This window comes from Ranitomeya imitator, chromosome 1, assembly GCF_032444005.1.
Source record: "Ranitomeya imitator isolate aRanImi1 chromosome 1, aRanImi1.pri, whole genome shotgun sequence".
Lineage (NCBI taxonomy): Eukaryota > Metazoa > Chordata > Amphibia > Anura > Dendrobatidae > Ranitomeya > Ranitomeya imitator.
The window spans coordinates 36,989,345-37,012,459 of NC_091282.1; the positions used below are offsets into that span (position 1 = coordinate 36,989,345).

The following is a 23,115-nucleotide window of genomic DNA, read 5'->3' on the forward strand; positions in this document are numbered from 1 at the left end:
TTGGCTTTTATCAGGTATTGTGTCTTATAGTCCAGGGGCAAACAAATAGCAACTAAGGATTTTTTTTCTTAATTTTTATAACGAGCCGTTTCCTCCATTCTGGTGATACCACGATGCGTCTCTGCTTTCAGGTGGTGGACCGGGGATTGGCAGGAATGCTCGGCGAGCTGCGGCCCGACTGGCGAGAAGAAGAGGACGGTCCTGTGCATCAGAACGGTGGGGACGGATGAACAAGCCTTGTCTTCTCAGGATTGCCACCATCTCACCAAACCGAAAAGCTATATGTCCTGCAACCGAGACATATCATGTCCCTCCGACTGGTCCGTGAGCAACTGGACCGAGGTAAACAGGGATGCTGGTCTATGATGGGTGTCTAAAGGATCACTCTGCGCAAACCTCGTCCTCTACGCTATAAGTAGGGCTGGTCCAGACGTCGGGTTCCCCATTTGTCCCTAGACCGTGCTTCGCTCCCTCGGCCTCTGCATTACACACAGTATATACATTTTGCTCATGGTCTTCCTTTATCCTTTATATGGACCATGAATATTGGACCCCCACCAATCAGAAGAATAAAAGGACCCCAAAAAATATTAAATAGTCTTGAATACAAATATCCTTACATTTTGTGTATACAGCCCCTATGCTGAACTATGTGTCTTCATGGTTACAGACTACATGCACACCCACGCTGTGAAGTCTGATCCTGGTGGAAGACGTGTCTGATGGGCAAGAGGAAAACGTACCTGTGAGGCCAGACTACACGGAGTTTGCTTTTAGTCTGTCTCCATGGAGACACATAGGCCTGCACAGGAGCTGTGTACATTAAAGAGTGAGATATCGTTAATTGAGGTTGCTTCACTTTTATTTTAGATGGTTTGGAGTAAGTAATGTTTGTTTTCATATCCCCTTCTGCATGACTTAACTGCAGTACCATGCCAGACCACTGGGAGTGCAATCCATCAGAGGCATAGCTATGAGTAGAGAAAGGAAAAATTTGCATATCGTGGCTAATTTTTACTCTGAGTTCCCACGACTTTTGCAGTCCTATAGTTTTACATCTGTTCTGATCCCAGCACGTATAAAGATACTTGTTTCTCCTCACATTTCAGTGTTCGGTCTCATGTGGAGGTGGCATCCGAACCCGTAACGTGACATGTCCAAAATACAACAACGAATCATGTGACCCTTCTAAAAAACCCTACTCCAAAGCTCTCTGTGGACTTCAGCAGTGCCCATTCCAGAAAAAAACAGACCAACTTCCTCCCAAATACAAGAACCTCAAAACAACCCTCAAAATCTACCCCAAGACTACACACGGACCCAAGAGACGTTTCTTCCTGATCAAAAAGAATCCCAGATTTTCATCAGCCACGAAAGCTCCGAAGCAAAGTGCAGAGACCACACTGCCATCTACAACAGCCTCACCGCTCCCTCCCGCCAACTCAATAGAAGAAGACTTCCAAATCTATGACATCCCCAACTCCACCCACTTCAACGTGGTCTACAAATACAATTTCGTCCTCGTATCCAGTAACAAGAAAAAAGTTGTCACAAATTCAACTGAAGTTTCCCCCAATCCCAAAGAAGTTAATGAGACCCTCATAACAAACAATGAAAACGTGACACAAGGTGACCTTGACTTGTTCTTCAATGCCACCAGCTTTCCACCCAACTTTACTCGAATGCCGGACGTAACCCCGAGGTACGACTATCTGACTCAAGAACCAGACACCCAAAAAGACTTTGAGTCAAGTGACGTCCCAACCGAGGAGCCGGACATCTACTACGATGCTGAAAGTAACAACATCATCGAGTCCAGGAGTAAGAGACACAAGGGTAGAGTGAAGGTTCACCCGGAGAATCACACAATCCACCCTCAATCATCATCTCCGGTGATGATCACGACGGAAAGCTCAGGACCGCTCAACCTGCCGCCAACTACTGGGAGTCCACCTGACAATACTACGTATGAGGACTGGGATGAGCAGGATCCAGAAGAGGTCGACATAGCCAACCATGATGAACTGCCAGTGCCTGGCCATAATATCTCCCGGAAGGTATCTCCAGACATAGAGAAGACCCAGAACAGCAGTATACTGAACGACACAGCAAGCGACAACACTACCGAGCCCTCAGGGAATAGGACGGACACCATATTCTGGATAGTGGGCGACTGGAGCGAGGTAAGAAACTCTATAACATAATGAAAAGTTCTGAAAAATGATTGTACAATTTTTCTCTATTTTTAGATGTTTTTTTTTCTCCAGAAATAGCGCCACCCTTGTGGATAGGCCATAACTAGTATTACAACTTAGACCCAATCACGTAAATACCAGACATGGTCCACAAGTGAATCTGCACCTACAAGAAAGCAGTCATCATTATAAAAATTCTGGGGCAGCTTTTCTAAGCACTGCATTGTGCCTCTGTTATTCCTCCTGCAAATATTTCAAGTAACCACAGGACACTACTATTGCTCTTGTCCATGGAGAATATCCCACAGTCAGCACTTATAGGACAATAGTAGAATGTGAAAGGACAAAAGGAATGGGCGCATACTCAAAATCAAAATGCACAATGTAGAAGCAGCATGAAAAAGAACAAATATTACACTGAGACATTTATTTCCTTAAAGGAGTTGTCCGACTTCCAAACAAAATTTTCAAAAGGCAGGAAATGTTATAAAACAAGAAAAAAAATAGAAGCACTCACCGGTTCTAACCCCCTACAATACAGCAGAGGCCATTTTGCGGGTCTTTCAGGGGACAGGAAGTGATGATTTCCTTTTCTTTGGTCACCTGACAGCTGAGGCCTCTGACTGGCTGGACAAGTCAGGTGGTCAGTAAAGGGAGGAGGTGCATATGCCAATCACAGGCCACAGAAGTCAAGTAACCAACCAATGGGACGCCATCACTTCCTGTGACATGGACGACAGCTAGAACGTTCTGTGGTGGAACATCGTTATTGGTGAATCTGGACAATCCGTGTGAAAGTTCCAACAGGAACCATTAGATTTGTGCGCAGTTTCCCTTTAAATATCCCGTTCCATGTCCTAAGGACATAACACAAATAATAAACCACAGAAATGTGTCAGCAGGTAAAAAGCTGAATATCCGGGTTCTCGGCGGCAGCTTTCAGCTCGGCTTTTAAATCATTTTCCAATGTATTCCTTGTGTCTCTGCTGGTTTTTATCTACTACTCTCATCATTATTTCTCAATTCCAGCATGTGGCTCGAGGTGGACAGGGCAGATGTCAGGTTTCCAGAACAAACTGTTCAGCAGAAAGAACTTAGTATCAAACTGCAAATAGAAATAGTGAGAGCAAGATCGAGGGCAAGAGCAAGAGCAACCTTGTAGGGGGAAAAGATCAAATTTATTTAATCTCATATCGTGTATCTGCCATGTCTATTATATCTATATACCAGCAATTATCTATTATCTATCTCATATAAATGATGGAAGGATTGATAGAAAAATATTTAGAATTGAGAGTCCTCAGTGATTGATACCTTTTAATGGCTAACTGAAAAGATGATAAATTGCAAGCTTTCTAGCCTACTTAGGTCTCTTCATCGGGCACAGACTAAAAGAAATTCTGGAGAATCATATATTTATACACAATACAGCACATAAATAATTGTCATGATTCCAATGGCAGGGAATCACAAAGGACAAGCTCAAAAACCTAACCAGCTCTAGGATGATGGAACCTGAGCTGACCGCGATCCTGAACTTAACACAACACTAGCAGTAGCCGGGGAACGTGCCTACGATGATTCTAGACGTCTCGCTCCAGCCGGAGAACTAGCTTCCCCTATAAGAAGAAACACAGACCTCACTTGCCTCCAGAGAAACACCCCACAGAAATAGCAGCCCCCCACATGTAATAACGGTGAAATAAGGGGAAAGCACATACGTAGTGATGAAAACAGAATCAGCAAAAGTGAGGCCCGCTAAAGCTAGATAGCAGAGGATACGAAAGTAAACTGCACGGTCAGCGAAAAACCCTACAAAAAACCATCCTGAAGCTGGACAAAGACAAAAAGTAAACAAAACGGAAAACAGGAAAAACAAAACTTAGCTTGTCCTGAAGAATACAAATGCAGGGAGCAGAGGCAAACAGACACTCTGATAACATTGATAGCCGGCGAGGAAATGACAAAGAAGCCAGGCTAAATAGGAAACACCCAAAACATGATGAAACAGGTGAACACCAGAGGCTGCAGAAAACACAAGTCAACCAGTACCCTCAGTAACCACCAGAGGGAGCCCAAAAACAGAACTCACAACAGTACCCCCCCCTTGAGGAGGGGTCACCGAACCCTCACGAGAACCACCAGGGCGACCAGGATGAGCCCTATGAAAAGCACGGACCAAAGCGGTAGCATGAACATCAGAGGCATTCACCCAAGAATTATCCTCCTGGCCATAGCCCTTCCACTTAACCAAATATTGGAGTTTCCGTCTGGAAACACGAGAATCCAAGATCTTCTCCACAACATACTCCAACTCACCCTCCACCAGCACCGGAGCAGGAGGCTCAGGAGAAGGAACGACAGGTACCTCATACCTCCGCAACAACGACCGATGGAACACATTATGAATAGCAAACGATGCCGGGAGATCCAAACAAAACGACACAGGGTTAAGAATTTCCAAAATCTTATAGGGACCGATGAACCGAGGCTTAAACTTAGGAGAAGAGACCTTCATAGGAACAAAACGAGAAGACAACCAAACCAAGTCCCCAACAAAAAGTCGAGGACCCACGTGGCGATGGCGATTAGCAAACTGCTGAGCCTTCTCCTGAGACAACTTCAAATTGTCCACCACATGACTCCAGATCTGATGCAACCTATCCACCACCATGTCCACTCCCGGACAATCAGAAGGCTCCACCTGACCAGAGGAAAAACGAGGATGAAACCCCGAATTACAAAAGAAAGGAGAAACCAAGGTAGCAGAACTAGCCCGATTATTAAGGGCAAACTCGGCAAGCGGCAAAAAGGAAACCCAGTCATCCTGATCAGCAGAAACAAAACACCTTAAATAAGTTTCCAAAGTCTGATTAGTTCGTTCCGTCTGGCCATTCGTCTGGGGATGGAACGCAGACGAAAAGGACAAATCAATACCCATCTTAGCACAGAACGTCCGCCAAAATCTGGACACAAACTGAGATCCCCTGTCAGAAACGATGTTCTCCGGAATGCCATGCAAACGGACCACGTTTTGAAAAAACAGAGGGACCAACTCAGAGGAGGAAGGTAACTTAGGCAAGGGTACCAGATGAACCATTTTAGAAAAGCGGTCACACACAACCCATATGACGGACATTTTTTGAGAGACAGGGAGATCCGAAATAAAGTCCATGGAAATGTGCGTCCAAGGCCTCTTCGGGATAGACAAAGGCAACAACAATCCACTGGCCCGAGAACAGCAAGGCTTAGCCCGAGCACAAACTCCACAAGACTGCACGAAAGAACGCACATCCCTCGACAAGGAAGGCCACCAAAAAGACCTGGCCACCAAGTCTCTAGTACCAAATATTCCAGGATGACCCGCCAACACAGAAGAATGAACCTCGGAGATGACTCTACTGGTCCAATTATCCGGGACAAACAGTCTTTCCGGCGGACAACGATCAGGTTTATCCGCCTGAAACTCCTGCAAAGCACGTCGCAAGTCTGGGGAGACTGCCGACAAAATCACCCCATCCCTAAGGATACCAGTAGGCTCAGAATTTCCAGGGGTGTCAGGCACAAAACTCCTAGAAAGAGCATCCGCCTTCACATTCTTTGAACCTGGCAGGTATGAAACCACAAAATTGAAACGGGAGAAAAACAGTGACCAACGAGCCTGTCTAGGATTCAGACGCTTGGCCGACTCAAGGTACATCAGATTTTTGTGATCAGTCAAGACCACCACACGATGTCTAGCACCCTCAAGCCAATGACGCCACTCCTCAAATGCCCACTTCATGGCCAAAAGCTCCCGATTACCAACATCATAATTCCGTTCGGCGGGCGAAAATTTTCTAGAAAAGAACGCACATGGCTTCATCGCTGAGCCATCGGAACTTCTCTGCGACAAAACCGCCCCCGCACCGATCTCGGAAGCATCAACCTCAACCTGAAAAGGAAGCGACGTATCTGGCTGACGCAACACGGGAGCAGAAGAAAACCGGCGCTTAAGTTCCTGAAAGGCCTCCACAGCCACAGGAGACCAATCAGTAACATCAGCACCCTTTTTAGTCAAATCCGTCAAAGGCTTAACCACACTAGAAAAATTAGTTATGAAGCGACGATAAAAATTAGCAAAGCCCAAGAACTTCTGCAGACTCTTAAGAGATTTAGGTTGCGTCCAGTCACAAATAGCCTGAACCTTGACGGGATCCATCTCAATAGTAGAAGGGGAAAAAAATATACCCCAAAAAAGAAATCTTCTGGACCCCAAAGAGACATTTAGAACCCTTCACAAACAAAGAATTAGCCCGCAGGACCTGAAACACCTTCCTGACCTGCTGAACATGAGACTCCCAGTCATCAGAAAAAACCAAAATATCATCCAAATACACGATAATAAATTTATCCAGATATTCACGGAAAATATCGTGCATAAAAGATTGGAAGACAGAAGGAGCATTAGAAAGTCCAAAAGGCATCACCAAATACTCGAAATGGCCCTCAGGCGTATTAAATGCGGTTTTCCACTCATCACCCTGCCTTATCCGCACCAGATTATACGCACCCCTAAGATCAATCTTAGTGAACCATTTAGCCCCCTTAATGCGAGCAAATAGATCAGTCAACAATGGCAAAGGATACTGATATTTGACTGTAATCTTATTCAAAAGACGATAATCTATGCAAGGCCTCAAGGAACCATCTTTCTTAGCCACAAAAAAAAAACCTGCTCCCAAAGGGGACGAAGAAGGACGGATAAGCCCCTTTTCCAAGGACTCCTTAATATAATTCCGCATAGCAGTATGCTCTGGCACTGACAGATTGAACAACCGACCTTTAGGGAACTTACTGCCCGGAATCAAATCTATAGCGCAATCGCAATCCCTGTGCGGAGGAAGCGAACTGAGCTTCGGTTCCTCAAAAATCTCCCGATAATCAGACAAAAATACCGGAACCTCAGAAGGAGTAGATGAAGCGATAGAAATCGGAGATGCATCATCATGAACCCCCTGACATCCCCAGCTTAACACAGACATTGTTTTCCAGTCCAAGACTGGGTTATGAGTTTGTAACCATGGCAGCCCAAGCACTAAGACATCATGTAAATTATACAGTACCAGGAAGCGAATCACCTCCTGATGAACGGAAGTCATACGCATGGTCACCTGTGTCCAGTACTGAGGTTTATTCATAGCCAAAGGCGTGGAGTCAATTCCTTTCAAAGGAATAGGGACTTCCAGAGGTTCCAGACTAAACCCACAGCGTTTGGCAAATGACCAATCCATAAGACTAAGGGCAGCGCCTGAATCCACATAGGCATCGACGGAAATGGATGACAATGAACAAATCAGCGTCACAGACAGAATGAACTTAGACTGTAAAGTACTAATGGCAACAGACTTATCAACCTTTTTTGTGCGTTTAGAGCATGCTGATATAACATGAGCTGAATCACCACAATAAAAACACAATCCATTTTTCCGTCTATAATTTTGTCGTTCACTTCTGGACTGAATTCTATCACATTGCATTATCTCAGGTGCTTGTTCAGAAGGCACCGCCAAATGGTGCACAGGTTTGCGCTCCCGTAAACGCCGACCAATCTGAATAGCCATAGTCATGGACTCATTCAGACCTGTAGGCGCCGGAAACCCCACCATAACATCTTTAATGGCCTCAGAAAGACCATCTCTGAATCTTGCAGCCAGAGCGCACTCATTCCACTGAGTAAGCACCGACCATTTCCGAAATTTCTGACAATATATTTCTGCTTCATCTTGCCCCTGAGAGAGAGCTAATAAAGCTTTTTCAGCCTGAATCTCTAGGTTAGGTTCCTCATAGAGCAAACCCAATGCCAGAAAAAATGCATCCACATTGAGCAACGCAGGATCCCCTGGTGCCAATGCAAATGCCCAATTCTGAGGATCCCCCCGCAGGAAAGATATAATAATTTTGACCTGCTGAGCAGGGTCTCCAGAGGAACGAGATTTTAAGGAAAGGAACAACCTGCAATTATTCCTAAAATTCAAAAAACGAGATCTATCTCCAGAAAAAAACTCTGGGACAGGAATTCTAGGTTCAGAGATAGGCGTATGTACAACAAAATCTTGTATATTTTGAACTTTAGCAGCAAGATTATTCAGGCTGGAAGCCAAACTCTGGACGTCCATGATTAACAGCTGAAGTCAGGGCCATTCAAAGACCAAGAGGAGGAGAGAAGAGAAAAAAAAAAAAAAACTCTCATGATTCCAATGGCAGGGAATCACAAAGGACAAGCTCAAAAACCTAACCAGCTCTAGGATGATGGAACCTGAGCTGACCGCGATCCTGAACTTAACACAACACTAGCAGTAGCCTGGGAACGTGCCTACGATGATTCTAGACGTCTCGCTCCAGCCGGAGAACTAGCTTCCCCTATAAGAAGAAACACAGACCTCACTTGCCTCCAGAGAAACACCCCACAGAAATAGCAGCACCCCACATGTAATAACGGTGAAATAAGGGGAAAGCACATACGTAGTGATGAAAACAGAATCAGCAAAAGTGAGGCCCGCTAAAGCTAGATAGCAGAGGATACGAAAGTAAACTGCGCGGTCAGCGAAAAACCCTACAAAAAACCATCCTGAAATTACTTGAACTCATGTGCCAACTCATGGAACATGAGGAGTAATTTCAGCTCACTAGAGCAACCAGTAGCAGGGATTACATAACTGCAAGCTGGACAAAGACAAAAAGTAAACAAAACGGAAAACAGGAAAAACAAAACTTAGCTTGTCCTGAAGAATACAAATGCAGGGAGCAGAGGCAAACAGACACTCTGATAACATTGATAGCCGGCGAGGAAATGACAAAGAAGCCAGGCTAAATAGGAAACACCCAAAACATGATGTAACAGGTGAACACCAGAGGCTGCAGAAAACACAAGTCAACCAGTACCCTCAGTAACCACCAGAGGGAGCCCAAAAACAGAACTCACAACAAATAATGCGATAAGACAAGTGACGTGAAGGAGAACTATCATTATGGGAGAGGGATAAACAATTGTGGCCGTAAATATTGGAATAGTTCATAGATAAGGAGTGTGAATATTTTATTGTCCTCTGATTGGGGTCTGGTTCTGTGTTGTGATGCCCCCACAAGGTATGAGTAGCAAATTCCTTAATTGATGTAAAAAGACATAAATCCATGTGACACATTCATTCCTGCACTGAGAGTGTCAAAGGTTATCTTGAGTTTATACTCCCAGACTCTTCTGTCTCTCTGTGTTATGATCTGGTGGTTTAGGAACAACATGAGACAAGCTCTAAAGGAGGTGGTATCTGTACTGACCGCAGACCCTGAACCTAGCAGCACAACTAGAAATAGCCGTGGGGGGTACCTGACGCTCCCTAGACCCCTCGGCACAGCCTAAGATCTAACTTCCCCTAAAGATGGAAACAGGAAACCTATCTTGCCTCAGAGAAAATCCCCAAAGGAAAGATAGCTCCCCACAAATATTGACGGTGAGAGGAGGGGAAAATAACATACGCAGAGATGAAATCAGATTTTAGCATAGGAGGCCAGTCTAGCTTGATAGATAGGACAGGAAAGGATACTGTGCGGTCAGTATAAAAACTACAAAACAATCCACGCAGAGTTTACAAAATCTCCACACCTGACTAAAGGTGTGGAGGGTAAATATGCTTCCCAGAGCTTCCAGCTAACAGAAAAAATCCATAATGACAAGCTGGACAAAAATAGAATGCACAGAACAATAAATCCACAACATGTGGACTGAAAAGAGCAAAGCCAGAACTTATCTTTGCAGAACTGGTCAGGAAACCAGGAGAATCCAAGCAGAGATGTGAATCCAGCCAGAGAACATTGACAAGTGGCATAGGCTGAAGACTAGAGCCAGGTTAAATAGCAGAGCCAGGAGAGACGATTAGTGAAAGCAGCTGCTAAAGCTAAACCCAAGGAGCGTCAGTTCCACTCAAAACCACCAGAGGGAGCCCAAGGGCAGAATTCACAAAAGTGCCATTTACAACCACCGGAGGGAGCCCAAGAACGGAATTCACAACACTCTGAGATTTGAAGTTACCTTTTAATACAAGTAATCTCATGTCCATGGTGCTGTGTTCAGTGAGACAAAAATGTTTGGCCACAGGTAGATCCATTCTTTTTTCTCTTATTGTGATAAGAACCTAATGTGGTGTACTTAATTATTTGTACTAAATGTCCAACAGGGGGTCTGCATGTGGGGGAGATAGGGCAAAAGCTTAGAACAAGGATGAATTCTCATCGCCACACAATAAGAGAAAAAAGAATGGCTCTACCTGTGGCCAAACATTTTTGTCTCCCTGATTACAGCACCATGGACATGAGATTACTTGTATTAAAAGGTAACTTCAAATCTCAGAGAGACAGAAGAGCCACAAGGAAGAACGGAGGTGAGAAGGCGTGAGGATAAAGGTGACGATGCCTGTCAGACACAAAGCGGATTCTCGCTCTTTATAATATACCATGGGGCTGCAGTGGGGTCCTGTCCTGCTCTCCCACCATCTGTTACAACTCTGGATAGAACACCGCCTGTGTCCTGACATCTCACCTTATAGGACCCCATGAGCTTTAGTAGACAAATGAAACCATAATGTATAATGTAACTACAGTAAGAGTCCAGCACAGCTGAGGGGTCAGACCTTTCCTTCAGCAGGATCCTCTCCCCATATGGGGATCTCACAGCCCAGGTCCAAGTGAAAGTTTTACCTTTCGATATTGAAGTGTCGTCTGTCACTTTTGCTGTATATTCTACTATGACCAGATCTCTGGGATCTCAGCAGTATGAACTCACACTGGTATACACACGCAGACTGGTATACACATGCACACTGGTATATTCACACACACTGTTATACACATGCACCACTCTCCTTCATGCTGACGGCCTCCTGCTCCTTAGCAACAAGTTTTTCATCTTTTTTCAACATTTTTTTTTTACTTTTTCCCAAACTTTTACAGTGGGGAAAAAAATATTTAGTCAGCCACCATTTGTGCAAGTTCTTCAACTTAAAAAGATGAGAGAGGCCTGTAACTGACATCATAGGTAGACCTCAACTATGAGAGTTACAATGAGAAAACAAATCCAGAAAATCACCTTGTCTGATTTTGAAAGATTTATTTTGCAAATTATGGTGGAAAATAATTTTTTGTCATCTAAAAACATGCAAGATTTGTGGCTCTCACAGACCTGTAACTTATTCTTTAAGAGGCTCCTCTGTCCTCCACTCATTACCTGTAGTAATGGCTCCTGTTTGACCTTGTTATCAGTATAACAGACACCTGTCCACAACCTCAAAAAGTCACACTCCAAACTCCACTATGGTCAAGACTAAAGAGCTGTCGAAGGACACCAAAAACAAAATCGTAGCCCTGCACCAGGTTGGGAAGACTGAATCTGCAATAGGCAAGCAGCTTGGTGTGATGAAATCAACTGTGGAGCAATAAAACGAATATGCAAGACATACAAGACCACTGATAATCTCCCTTGATCTGGGGCTCCACGCAAGATCTCACCCCGTGGGGTCAAAATCATCACAAGAAAAGTGAGCAAAAATCCCAGAACCACACGGGGGGACCTAGTGAATGACCTGCATAGAACTGGGACCACCAGGCTACCATCAGTAACACACTACACCGCCAGGGACTCAGATCCTGCAGTGACAGACGTGTCCCCCTGCTTAAGCCAGAACATGTCCGGGCCCGTCTGAAGTTTGCTAGAGAACATTTGGCTTATCCAGAAGAGTATTGGGAAAATGTCATATGGTCTGATGAAACCAAAGTAGAACTGTTTGGTAGAAACAAAACTTGTGGTGTTTGGAGGAGACAGAATGCTGAGTTGCAATCAATGAACACCATACCTACTGTGAAGCATGGGGGGAGGCAACATCATGCTTTGGGGCTGTTTCTCTGCAAAGGGACCAGGATGACTGATCCGTGTACATGAAAGAATGAATGGAGCCATGTATCGTGAGATTTTGAGTGCAAACCTCATTCCATCTGCAAGGGCATTGAAGATGAAGCATGGATGGGTTTTTCATCATGATAATGATCTCAAACACCACCAGGAAAACGAAGGAGTGGCTTCGTAAGTCGTAAGGAGCATATGAAGGTCCTGGAGCGCTCTAGCCAGTCTCCAGATCTCAACCCCATAGAAAACCTTTGGAGGGAGTTGAAAGTCCATGTTGCCCAGCGACAGGCCCAAAACATCACTGCTCTAGAGGAGATCTGCATGGAGGAATGGGCCAACATACCACCAACAGTGTGTGGCAACCTTGTGAAGACTTACAGAAAACGTCTGACCTCTGTCATTGCCAACAAAGGATTATAACAAAATGTTGAGATGAAATTTTGTTAATGACCAAATACTTATTTTCCACCATAATTTGAAAAATAAATCTTACCAAATCAGACAAGGTGATTTTCTGGATTTGTTTTCTCATTGTGACTCTCATAGTTGTGGTCTACCTATGATGTCAGTTACAGGCCTCTCTCATCTTTGTAAGTGGGAGAACTTGCACAATTGGTCGCTGACTAAATACTTTTTTCCCCACTGTACATTACAGCTTTCATTCGGGCGGCATTAAAGAGAAAATAAATATTTTTTCATCTCATTATTGATTAGATTTGTAAAGTTATGAACCTTTCTAATATTCTCCATGACCTCATTTTGCTTCCTTTTGTCCTTAGCGCCATGTGCTGAAAGTGCGGGATAATCTGCCCGGTTCATCCTCCTGTATTAGGAGCTGGTGTGAATGCCGGTCTAGTGACGATCCGTGATCAGACGGTGATTTCTCTGCTCCCCTCCATGCTGAGACGTTATTCCCTATTATTCCCCCAGTGGAGACAGTAAATCACTGTCTGATCCCGGATCTTCCCTGTACATTTACCTCCCTGTGTAATGAGCAATCACATGGTTACCAACCGCACCTGGTTTGTAATCTGTATCCATGGAGACACACAAGTTCGTACACGAGCTGTGCACACAAAGTGTAAAGAGATTTATCATCTAATTTTTGCACAGATGCTTCACTATTTAATTATTAATCCTTCAACCCCTCTACGACATCGGGCGTAATAGTATGCCGATGTCGGACTCCCTCTCTTTGAAGTGGGCTCCGGCGGTGAGCCCACATCTTTCCCGGTACATGTCAGCTGTTTAGTACAGCTGACATGTGCCCGCAATAGCCGCGGGTGGAATCGCGATCCAGCTGTGGCTATTAACCAGTTAAATGCCACTGTCAAACTCTGACAGCGGCATTTAAATCGTGCTTTTGGCCGGCCATCGGGCTGGAAATACGCGCACGGCTGACCCTCGGCACGTGATCGCAGGCCACCGGTGTGTCGGCATGACAACCTGAGGCCTCCTAGAGATCTCTGTGGTTGTCTGTGCCAGATTGCTGTGAGCGCCACCCTGTGGTCGGAGCTCATAGCAATGCTGCAATTCTACTACACAGGGGCGATCTGAGCATCAGCATTTTGAGCATTTTGCACGCCGAGCAAATGTCAGCTCGGCGTGCAAAAAATAAGCCCTCACCCAACCCCAGATCACGAAAAATGGAGACGCTACGGGTATCGGAAAATGGCGCAATTTATTTTTTTTTTTTAGCAAAGTTTGGAATTTTTTTTCACCACTTAGATAAAAAAGAACCTAGACATGTTTGGTGTCTGTGAACTCACAATGACCTGGAGAATCATAACGGCAGGTCAGTTTTAGCATTTAGTGAATCTAGCAAAAAAGCCAAACAAAAAACAAGTGTGGGATTGCACTTTTTTTGCAATTTCACCTGACTTGGAATTTTTTTCCTGTTTTCTGTTACACGACATGGTAAAACCAATGGTATCATTCAAAAGTACAACTCGTCTCGCAAAAAACAAGCCCTCACATGGCCATATTGACAGAAAAATAAAAAAGCTATGGCTCTGGGAAGGAGGGCAGCGAAAACTGAAAACGCTACACGGAAAAAAGCTCCGGGGGTTAAGAGGTTAATAATGGCGCCCCCTGGTGTTACATATTATGGTGCCCCCTAGTGCCCCATTCTTGTTATGACGCCTCTTGGTGACACATACTTGTCATGGCGCCCCCTGCTGTTGCATACTTGTTATGGTGCCCCCTACTGTTACATACTTGTTATGGCGCCCCCTGGTGTTACATACTTGTTATGGAGCCCCCTGGTGTTACATATACATTATGGCGCCCCCTGGTGTTACATACTTGTTATGGCGCCCCAGGTCTTACATACTTGTTATGGCGCCCCCTGGTGTTACATACACATTATGGCGCCCCCTGGTGTTACATACTTGTTATGGCGCCCCCTGGTGTTACATACGTGTTATGGCGCCCCCTGTGTTACATACTTGTTATGGCGCCCCCTGCTGTTACATACTTGTTATGGCACCCCCTGCTGTTACATACTTGTTATGGCGCCCCCTGCTGTTACATACTTGTTATGGCACCCCCTGGTGTTACATACTTGTTATGGCGCCCCCTGGTGTTACATACTTGTTATAGCACCCCCTGGTGTTACATACTTGTTATGGCGCCCCCTGCTGTTACATACTTGTTATGGCGCCCCCTGCTGTTACATACTTGTTATGGCACCCCCTGGTGTTACATACTTGTTATGGCGCCCCCTGTGTTACATACTTGTTATGGCGCCCCCTGCTGTTACATACTTGTTATGGTGCCTCCTGGTGTTACATACTTGTTATGGCGCCCCCTGTGTTACATACTTGTTATGGCACCCCCTGCTGTTACATACTTGTTATGGCGCCCCCTGCTGTTACATACTTGTTATGGTGCCTCCTGGTGTTACATACTTGTTATGGCGCCCCCTGGTGTTACATACTTGTTATGGCGCCCCCTGGTGTTACATACTTGTTATGGCGCCCCCTGCTGTTACATACTTGTTATGGTGCCCCCTGCTGTTACATACTTGTTATGGTGCCTCCTGGTGTTACATACTTGTTATGGCGCCTCCTGCTGTTACATACATGTTATGGCGCCCCCTGGTGTTACATATTTGTTCTGGCGCCCCCTGGTGTTACATACTTGTTATGGCGCCCCCTGGTGTTACATACTTGTTATGGCGCCCCCTGCTGTTACATACTTGTTATGGTGCCTCCTGGTGTTACATACTTGTTATGGCACCCCCTGGTGTTACATACTTGTTATGGCGCCCCCTGTGTTACATACTTGTTATGGCGCCCCCTGTGTTACATACTTGTTATGGCGCCCCCTGCTGTTACATACTTGTTATGGTGCCTCCTGGTGTTACATACTTGTTATGGCACCCCCTGGTGTTACATACTTGTTATGGCTCCCCCTGCTGTTACATACTTGTTATGGCTCCCCCTGGTGTTACATATTTATTCTGGCGCCCCCTGGTGTTACATACTTGTTATAGCACCCCCTGGTGTTACATACTTGTTATGGCACCCCCTGCTGTTACATACTTGATATGGCACCCCCTGGTGTTACATACTTGTTATGGCGCCCCCTGTGTTACATACTTGTTATGGCGCCCCCTGTGTTACATACTTGTTATGGCGCCCCCTGGTGTTACATACTTGTTATGGTGCCTCCTGGTGTTACATACTTGTTATGGCACCCCCTGGTGTTACATACTTGTTATGGCGCCCCCTGTGTTACATACTTGTTATGGCGCCCCCTGGTGTTACATACTTGTTATGGTGCCTCCTGGTGTTACATACTTGTTATGGCGCCCCCTGGTGTTACATAATTGTTATGGCGCCCCCTGCTGTTACATACTTGTTATGGTGCCTCCTGGTGTTACATACTTGTTATGGCACCCCCTGGTGTTACATACTTGTTATGGCGCCCCCTGTGTTACATACTTGTTATGGCGCCTCCTGCTGTTACATACTTGTTATGGCGCCCCCTGCTGTTACATACTTGTTATGACGCCCCCTGGTGTTACATATTTGTTCTGGCGCCCCCTGGTGTTACATACTTGTTATGACGCCCCCTGGTGTTACATACTTGTTATGGCGCCCCCTGGTGTTACATACTTATTTTGGCGCCCCCTGCTGTTACATACTTATAATAATCTTTATTTTTATATAGCGCTAACATATTCCACAGCGCTTTACGGGTTGCACACATTATCATTGCTGTCCCCGATGGGGCTCACAATCTAAATTCCCTATCAGTATGTCTTTGGAATGTGGGAGGAAACTGGAGAATCCGGAGGAAACCCACACAAACACAGAGAGAAAATACAAACGCCTTGCAGATGTTGTCCTTGATGGGGTTTCAACCCAGGACTCCAGCGCTGCAGTGCTAACCACTGAGCCACCGTGCTGCCCAATACTTCTTATTGTGTTCCCTAATTGTTCAATTAATCTAGCAAAAGATGTAATAAAAGGATTGTCAGGAAAAAAATATGAATTCCTGATAAAATATTACAGTATTAATGTTTCATATGTTCTTAAGTTATATTATATATTACAATTTAAAACATATGAAAAAATAAACATTTTACTTATTTCTCACTCTTCGCCACTAGAGGGAGCAAATTCTCACATTTGGCTTGGAATGCAATAGGAATGCAAACTTGTATAGCTATTCCTGCAAATGTGAGGGAACTGCGCCCCCTAGTGGGTCATAGCGCCTCCTACTCTGTTGTATGTAGGTGGTGAGAATAGTGTTAAGGTACCGTTACATTTAGCGATGCTGCAGCGATGTAGACAACGATCCCAATCGCTGCAGCGTCGCCGTGTGGTTGCTGGAGAGCTGTCACACACACAGCTCTCCAGCGACCAACGATGCCGAATTCCCCTGGTAACCATGGTAAACATCTGGTTACTAAGCGCAGGGCCGCGCTTAGTAACCCGATGTTTACCCTGGTTACCAGTGTAAATGTAAAAAAAAAAAAACACTACATACTTACATTCCGGTGTCTGTCCTCTCCGGCGCTGTGCTTCTCTGCACTGTGTCAGCGCCGGCCGGAAAGCACAGCGGTGACGTCACCGCTCTGCTTTCCAGCCGGCGCTCACAGCCAGTGCAGAGAAGCACAGCGCCGGGGACAGACACCGGAATGTAAGTATGTAGTGTTTTTTTTTTTTTACTTTTACGCTGGTAACCAGGGTAAACATCGGGTTACTAAGCGCGGCCCTGCGCTTAGTAACCCGATGTTTACCCTGGTTACCAGTGAAGACATCGCTGAATCGGCGTCACACACGACGATTCAGCGATGTCTGCAGGGAGATCCAGCGACGAAATAAAGTTCTGGACTTTCTGCCCCGACCAGCGATGGCACAGCAGGATCCTGATCGCTGCTGCCTGTCACACTGGACGATATCGCTAGCGAGGACGCTGCAACGTCACGGATCGCTAGCGATATCGTTCAGTGTGACGGTACCTTTAGTAATCCCAGTGCAGCTCCTTTCCCCTGTATTGGTGGATGGTAGTGCTGCTCACCAGAATGCTACCATCCACCCTACTTTTAACACGCTGCCGTCTGGCACGTTCACAGCATAGTAGATGGGGTCAAATACCACACTTACTTTACTATACCCTTTGTGTAAGTGGCACAGTTACGCAGAAGAAAACATGGCAGACTCACAAGGAACATTAATACCTAAATGAAAAAAAAAGAAATTCAACAAGTATTTTTTTTTTAAATAAAATCACACATTTTATAAAAACGATAAACTAATTAAGAGAGACACGTTTCGGGTATCCCATGTAAGATATTGATGGCGCTCCTCTCCTGGCCAATTTGTCATATGACTTTAGTCTACAGGTATAGAAATCTCTATGCTCTGAGCTCCCTCTAGTGGTGATTATAGGAAAATACTACGACTGCCCAAACAGGAGGATTTTCGTGGCATGTTGCTCTTACCGTGGTCGTCCCCGACATTTGGAAGTTACCATAACTGGGAATCCTGAATGTGGAACCTAAAAAAAAGTTAAAACTATCTCCAGTAAGAGTGGAAACGTTATCCACAGCACCAGAGTCCAGCCCTCGTTTTTGGAAAATGTATAAAAATACACAACTAGCGCCCGCTCTCCTTTCGATAAATCGAATGTGTTTTCCGTGATCCCCTCTCGTTACAGTGCTCTACGACATGCGGCGTGGGCGCGTACTGGAGGCCCGTGGTCTGCAGCACCGGAGATGAAGACGACTGTGGACGCGTGAAAAAGCCGGATCCTGCGAGAAGATGTCACCTCCGTCCATGTGCGCACTGGAGATCCGGGAACTGGAGCAAGGTGGGGATTACGTGCCATTATTGTCACACTATCATTGAGATGATACTGTCTTTTTCATATCCTTTGGTCTTGTCGGTCGCTTACACAACCATACAACTCCTATACATAAAAAAAAAGTCCCTCAAAGTGAATTTTCGCCTTTTACTTTTTTATATTTATCTCCAAAACGTGTCTTTTTTTTAACTATATTACATATCTTTCTTGATTTTATTTCTTGGGGGGGATGCAGAGCTCCAAGTCCCCAGCATAGAAAGTTAAATTATCTCATCTTAGCTGCCTCCAGTCACCACTAGAGGGCGCTCCCTGCACCTGGAGTTCATTATATAATTAGTGCCCACCTTCATGTACATGTATCTCAAGGGGATGAGGTGTAGGTAAATGGAGCTGAGCCCACTCCGTGCAGGGCAGGTGCCCTCTGTGTACACAGCCAACATCTGCCTGTAACAGCAGCCACTGGAGCCAGCTAGAGTAGCTGCTGTGTAAAGGGAACCTGTCACCCCCTAATATAACCTCTTTTTCCCACCTTTCAGGTTACATCGGGGGCTTATCTACAGTATTACAGAATGCTGTAGATAAGCCCCTGATGCCGGTGGGCTTAGCTCATCTTCGATTTTGGGGGTGACAGGTTCCCTTTAACCATTTAGATGCTGATGTCAGTCATTGACAGACAGTGGCATTTACCGTAAATTGTTTTGTTGCCGATGCGTGTGTCCTGGCCTCCGTCCCCCCCCAGCCACAGACACAATCACAGGGTGCTGATGAGATGCCACGATAGCTTGACACTGCCAACCAACTTGGTTCTTTTATTAATCCCAGCCTGTTATGGACGTCACAGGGGATAATTAATGTTACTATTTGAAAAGAAACAATTGTAGGTCCTACGATCCTAAATAAAATAAAAAATAGTTCTTAAAACTTACAAAAATTATATATTTTTGTATATTTTTTTTACTTTAAAAATAAAATGAGAAAGAAAAATAACACAATCTGTATTACTGCATCTGTGAAAAGATAAAGTTAATGAACCCAAGCAACGGAAACGGAGAAAAAAAATTAAAATAGCAGAATTGCTATTTTTTAGTTGCAGCAGCTTCCCCAAAAATGAAATAAAAAAGTCATCAAAACGTCATATTTACCCCAAAATGCTACCAATAAAAACTGCAGTTCGCTGCACACAAAAAAAAAACACAATCCCTCACACGGCTGAATCAATTATAAAAAAAAACTTATGGGTCTGATAAATGGTGTCACAAACCAACATTTTCTTACAAAATTTTGACTTTTTTTTTAATATCTTCCCAATATGTGGTGTGCTATGATATTAGATGGCGACTCCTGTCTTTAATCTTACAAGCTGAGCCAGCATCATTTCTGGCAGATGATGACTGTATTGTTCAGCCATCATCTGCCTCTAACAGCAGCACGTAGAGCTGACCTCTATGCCGGTCTTGACAATGCCTGTGGCGGGGCATCAGGGACCATGATTTTTTTTTACTATATACTGCAAAACTGTGGTGCTGCTATATGTAAAAAAAAAATCTGTAAAATATATATATATATATATATAAATCAGGTCTTGGAAAATAGCGACACAAGTAAAAAGAAATTTAACCAATTTTTTTTTTCACATCTTAAAATATATATATAGGCTTGTTATCGCCGTAGTCATATTGACCTGGAGAAAAAAAATCTGTGTCGCCCTTTCATTCTTACCACACAATGAGGGTCATAAAAAGTAAACTCAAAAAAAACTTTTGCAGAATTGCCTTTTTTTTTTTCATCGCACTTTTTTCCCGTTTTCCAGTTCATCGTATTGTAATATGAACGGTGTCAATCAAAAGTGCAACTTGTCCCAAAAAGAAAAATCAAGAAACCCTGATACAGCGATGTGGACCGAAAACAAAAAAAAGGATGGCTGTTGGGGGGAAAAAAAACTAAAGCTAGAAAATATGCCCGGTCCTCAGGGAAGGGTTAAGGTGCGGGTTTCTCTGCAGGAGATTTGGAGCTCGGTATCACAGAATTGGAGCTGTGGTCCGCCATGTCATCCTCCATCACTAGCGCTGCCGGCGTATGCTTATCGATGTCCTTCACATTTCTCTCCATCTCAGGATATATATCTATATACCACAAGCCTTGTGTATTTCATTTATCGCGCAGTGTTCGACTAATTGCGGCGGTGGATTCATGACCCGAGAGATCCAGTGCATGGATATCCGTGAAAACCGCCCCCTGAGACCCTTCCACTGTCAGAGTCCCGGGCACAACCCGCTGCAGAACACTTCCTGTAATCCAGAACCGTGCCTGTCGTGGCTCGCCAAACCGTGGAGCGAGGTAGTGTACCGAAAACACATAGACATGGTGATCCGTGTAAGGACGGGATCACACATACGCGAGATACGGCCGAGTCTCCAGGTGAAAACCCAGCTCTGGCGCCAGCACTCTGGAGCGGAGCGTGCAGCTCCATGTATTGCTGGCGGCTGCACGCTCCGCTCTGGAGTTCCGGCGCCAGAGCTGGGTTTTCACCTGGAGACTCGGCCATATCTCGCGTATGTGTGATCCCGGCTGCGCATCACGTTAGATGTATACAACCTATATACATGCCCTTTGTTAACTTTCTGCTTGACTTTAGTTATCGTGAAACAAGGGGTTATCAGATGATCAGCTCGGAAAATTTTTTTTTTTATGATACTCTGTCGGGAGATATTTCAGCTTTGTGTATATTTGTGGCCGCCCAGTGGTTGTGATGTGAATTGCAGCCTGTGGAGGATTTTGTAATGATGTAGTCTCCTGTAGGTCGCCTTATATAGAACCAGGATAACCATAGTGATATAAGTTTCCCAGGAGTGATAGCCCCCCATAAAAACTCACAATAAAAGGTATTGATGTTGCCCCCCGAGTTCCACTTTCTGGCTCACTATTTTATCCCGTCTGTGCCTATTTCATCCAATCCATCAGCGAAGATGACAGTGCGGTAATCTCCATGCCACCAGTAACTATCAGTGTCAGAATTTACCATAAAATGGTAGAATAATAAACAACGCGCGTCGAGGATGATGAGGAGACGGGACACACAACGAGCAGGAGCCACAACTCACATTTACTTCCCACCAAAGCTCCTCTAAATCTCCAGCTGGGTAAACGGAGACTTAATAATTCCACAAAATATTCCTTAAAAAGTGTAAGGACTCCTTCCCTTCATTCTCTCCCTTTCTACGTTCTCTCTTTCCCCTCCATCCTTTTATTTTTCCACCTCTCCCTCTCTTTCTCTCTCTTTTTCCCCACTTTAGCTCCTTTTCTTTCCTCTACTCTATCTCTCCACCATGTCCATCCATTTGCCACTTTTACCCTTTCATTGTCTTTTTCGCACCTCGGCAATAAATTCGTTTTGCTTCAAATTTGAAAATTTTCGACAGGTTGCAGAATCGCTGCACATTTCACCTTTGTGTGGGAAAAATCTGCAGCAGTTTTTCTACACTTCCCCCTGTAGGTTCTCCTCCTCGCATCCTTGTGTATTTGGGACGGAACTTCAGCTTCAGAATCTGCTCTAAAAATCCACATGAATTTTGCAAGAGTGATTTTTTTTATTATTATTTTGAATATTTTAGGACATTTTATTTAAGTTTATGCTGAACACATTCCTGCGATATCAGAATTCTCTGACGTGTGTGTGCACATGAGGAATAACACTATTTCTGGGAATTACATGTTCATTATTTAGCGGTTTCACCTCCAGCCACCAGAAGCTGCAGCTGTTTCCCTTTCTTCCTCTCTGCTTGTGTTTCCTTCCAGTCCTTTTCCCCTCTCCATAGACTTTTACAAGCAGAAGCCGCTGTAATATGATACCTCACTGAAGACAGAACTGTAGACAGATATTTGAGAACGAACAATCAGTGCAGGAGAGACACAAAGTGTATCAGAAAGTTGTAGAACTTTTGTTTTAAGCAGAGATAAAGCTTGATTTATAGAAAATTTGAAAACTCCTTTTAAATTTATTTAACCCCTTCCTGGAGTCCCGATTTATAGAGGGGGCTCAGAAGTTAGGCCCTCTCAGTACATGGTGGGTATGTACTGTTTAACACACTCGACTGTAACTGCTGCTATTGGTTCAAAGTTTAACCCTTTAAGTATCGACATCACCATTAATGCAGTGTATTGTACAGGGATAAATTACGTCTTCATAGAAAGTTTGCACATTACTTTTAATTTCAGTGTTCAAAGACCTGTGGAAATGGAGCCCGACATCGAGACGTGTTTTGCCCAAAAGAAAATCGATGTGATTTGAAAAAGAGTCCGATTGTCACATTAAACTGCAGCCTGGAGCCGTGTGTCAGCTGGAGGGCAAGCAACTGGACGGAGGTACAACGTATATATAAGTGCGTTATTAGGAATCCATATCAGATTGATTTACCTTAATTCCTGTAAATAACTGCATGTAAGTGGTTTCCAAACTTCGACTTTTCCCCAGTCTATTTGCTGCCTCCAGCTGCACTGATATCAGAACATTTGGAGTACAGATGATGGCAGTGATGGCTCAGCTCCTGTGTGTCTCTAACTCTGGGGATGAGCTGCTGCAGGAGATCATTCTGAAAGGCAGAACACTCGGAGGAGGAGACAGGAGCTGACCCATCACTGCCATCATCCGTACTCCACATCAGTACATTC

The 23,115-nt window shown here is 44.7% G+C and overlaps 1 protein-coding gene and 1 long non-coding RNA gene across 2 annotated transcripts in view; one reads left to right on the plus strand and one right to left on the minus strand.

The window, feature by feature from the left end:
• Positions 1-23,115, plus strand: part of ADAMTS12 (ADAM metallopeptidase with thrombospondin type 1 motif 12) — a 601,127-nt gene that overhangs the window by 538,966 nt on the left and 39,046 nt on the right. Inside the window, exons 18-22 of the mRNA XM_069745983.1 lie at positions 132-342; positions 1,110-2,183; positions 18,301-18,453; positions 20,611-20,784; positions 22,663-22,809. Coding sequence (XP_069602084.1) covers positions 132-342; positions 1,110-2,183; positions 18,301-18,453; positions 20,611-20,784; positions 22,663-22,809 — 1,759 coding nt within the window. The remainder of the gene's footprint in view (positions 1-131; positions 343-1,109; positions 2,184-18,300; positions 18,454-20,610; positions 20,785-22,662; positions 22,810-23,115) is intronic.
• LOC138660464 (uncharacterized) overlaps positions 1-23,115 on the minus strand; it is a 148,229-nt gene that overhangs the window by 106,505 nt on the left and 18,609 nt on the right. The gene's annotated exons all lie outside the window — the stretch shown is intronic.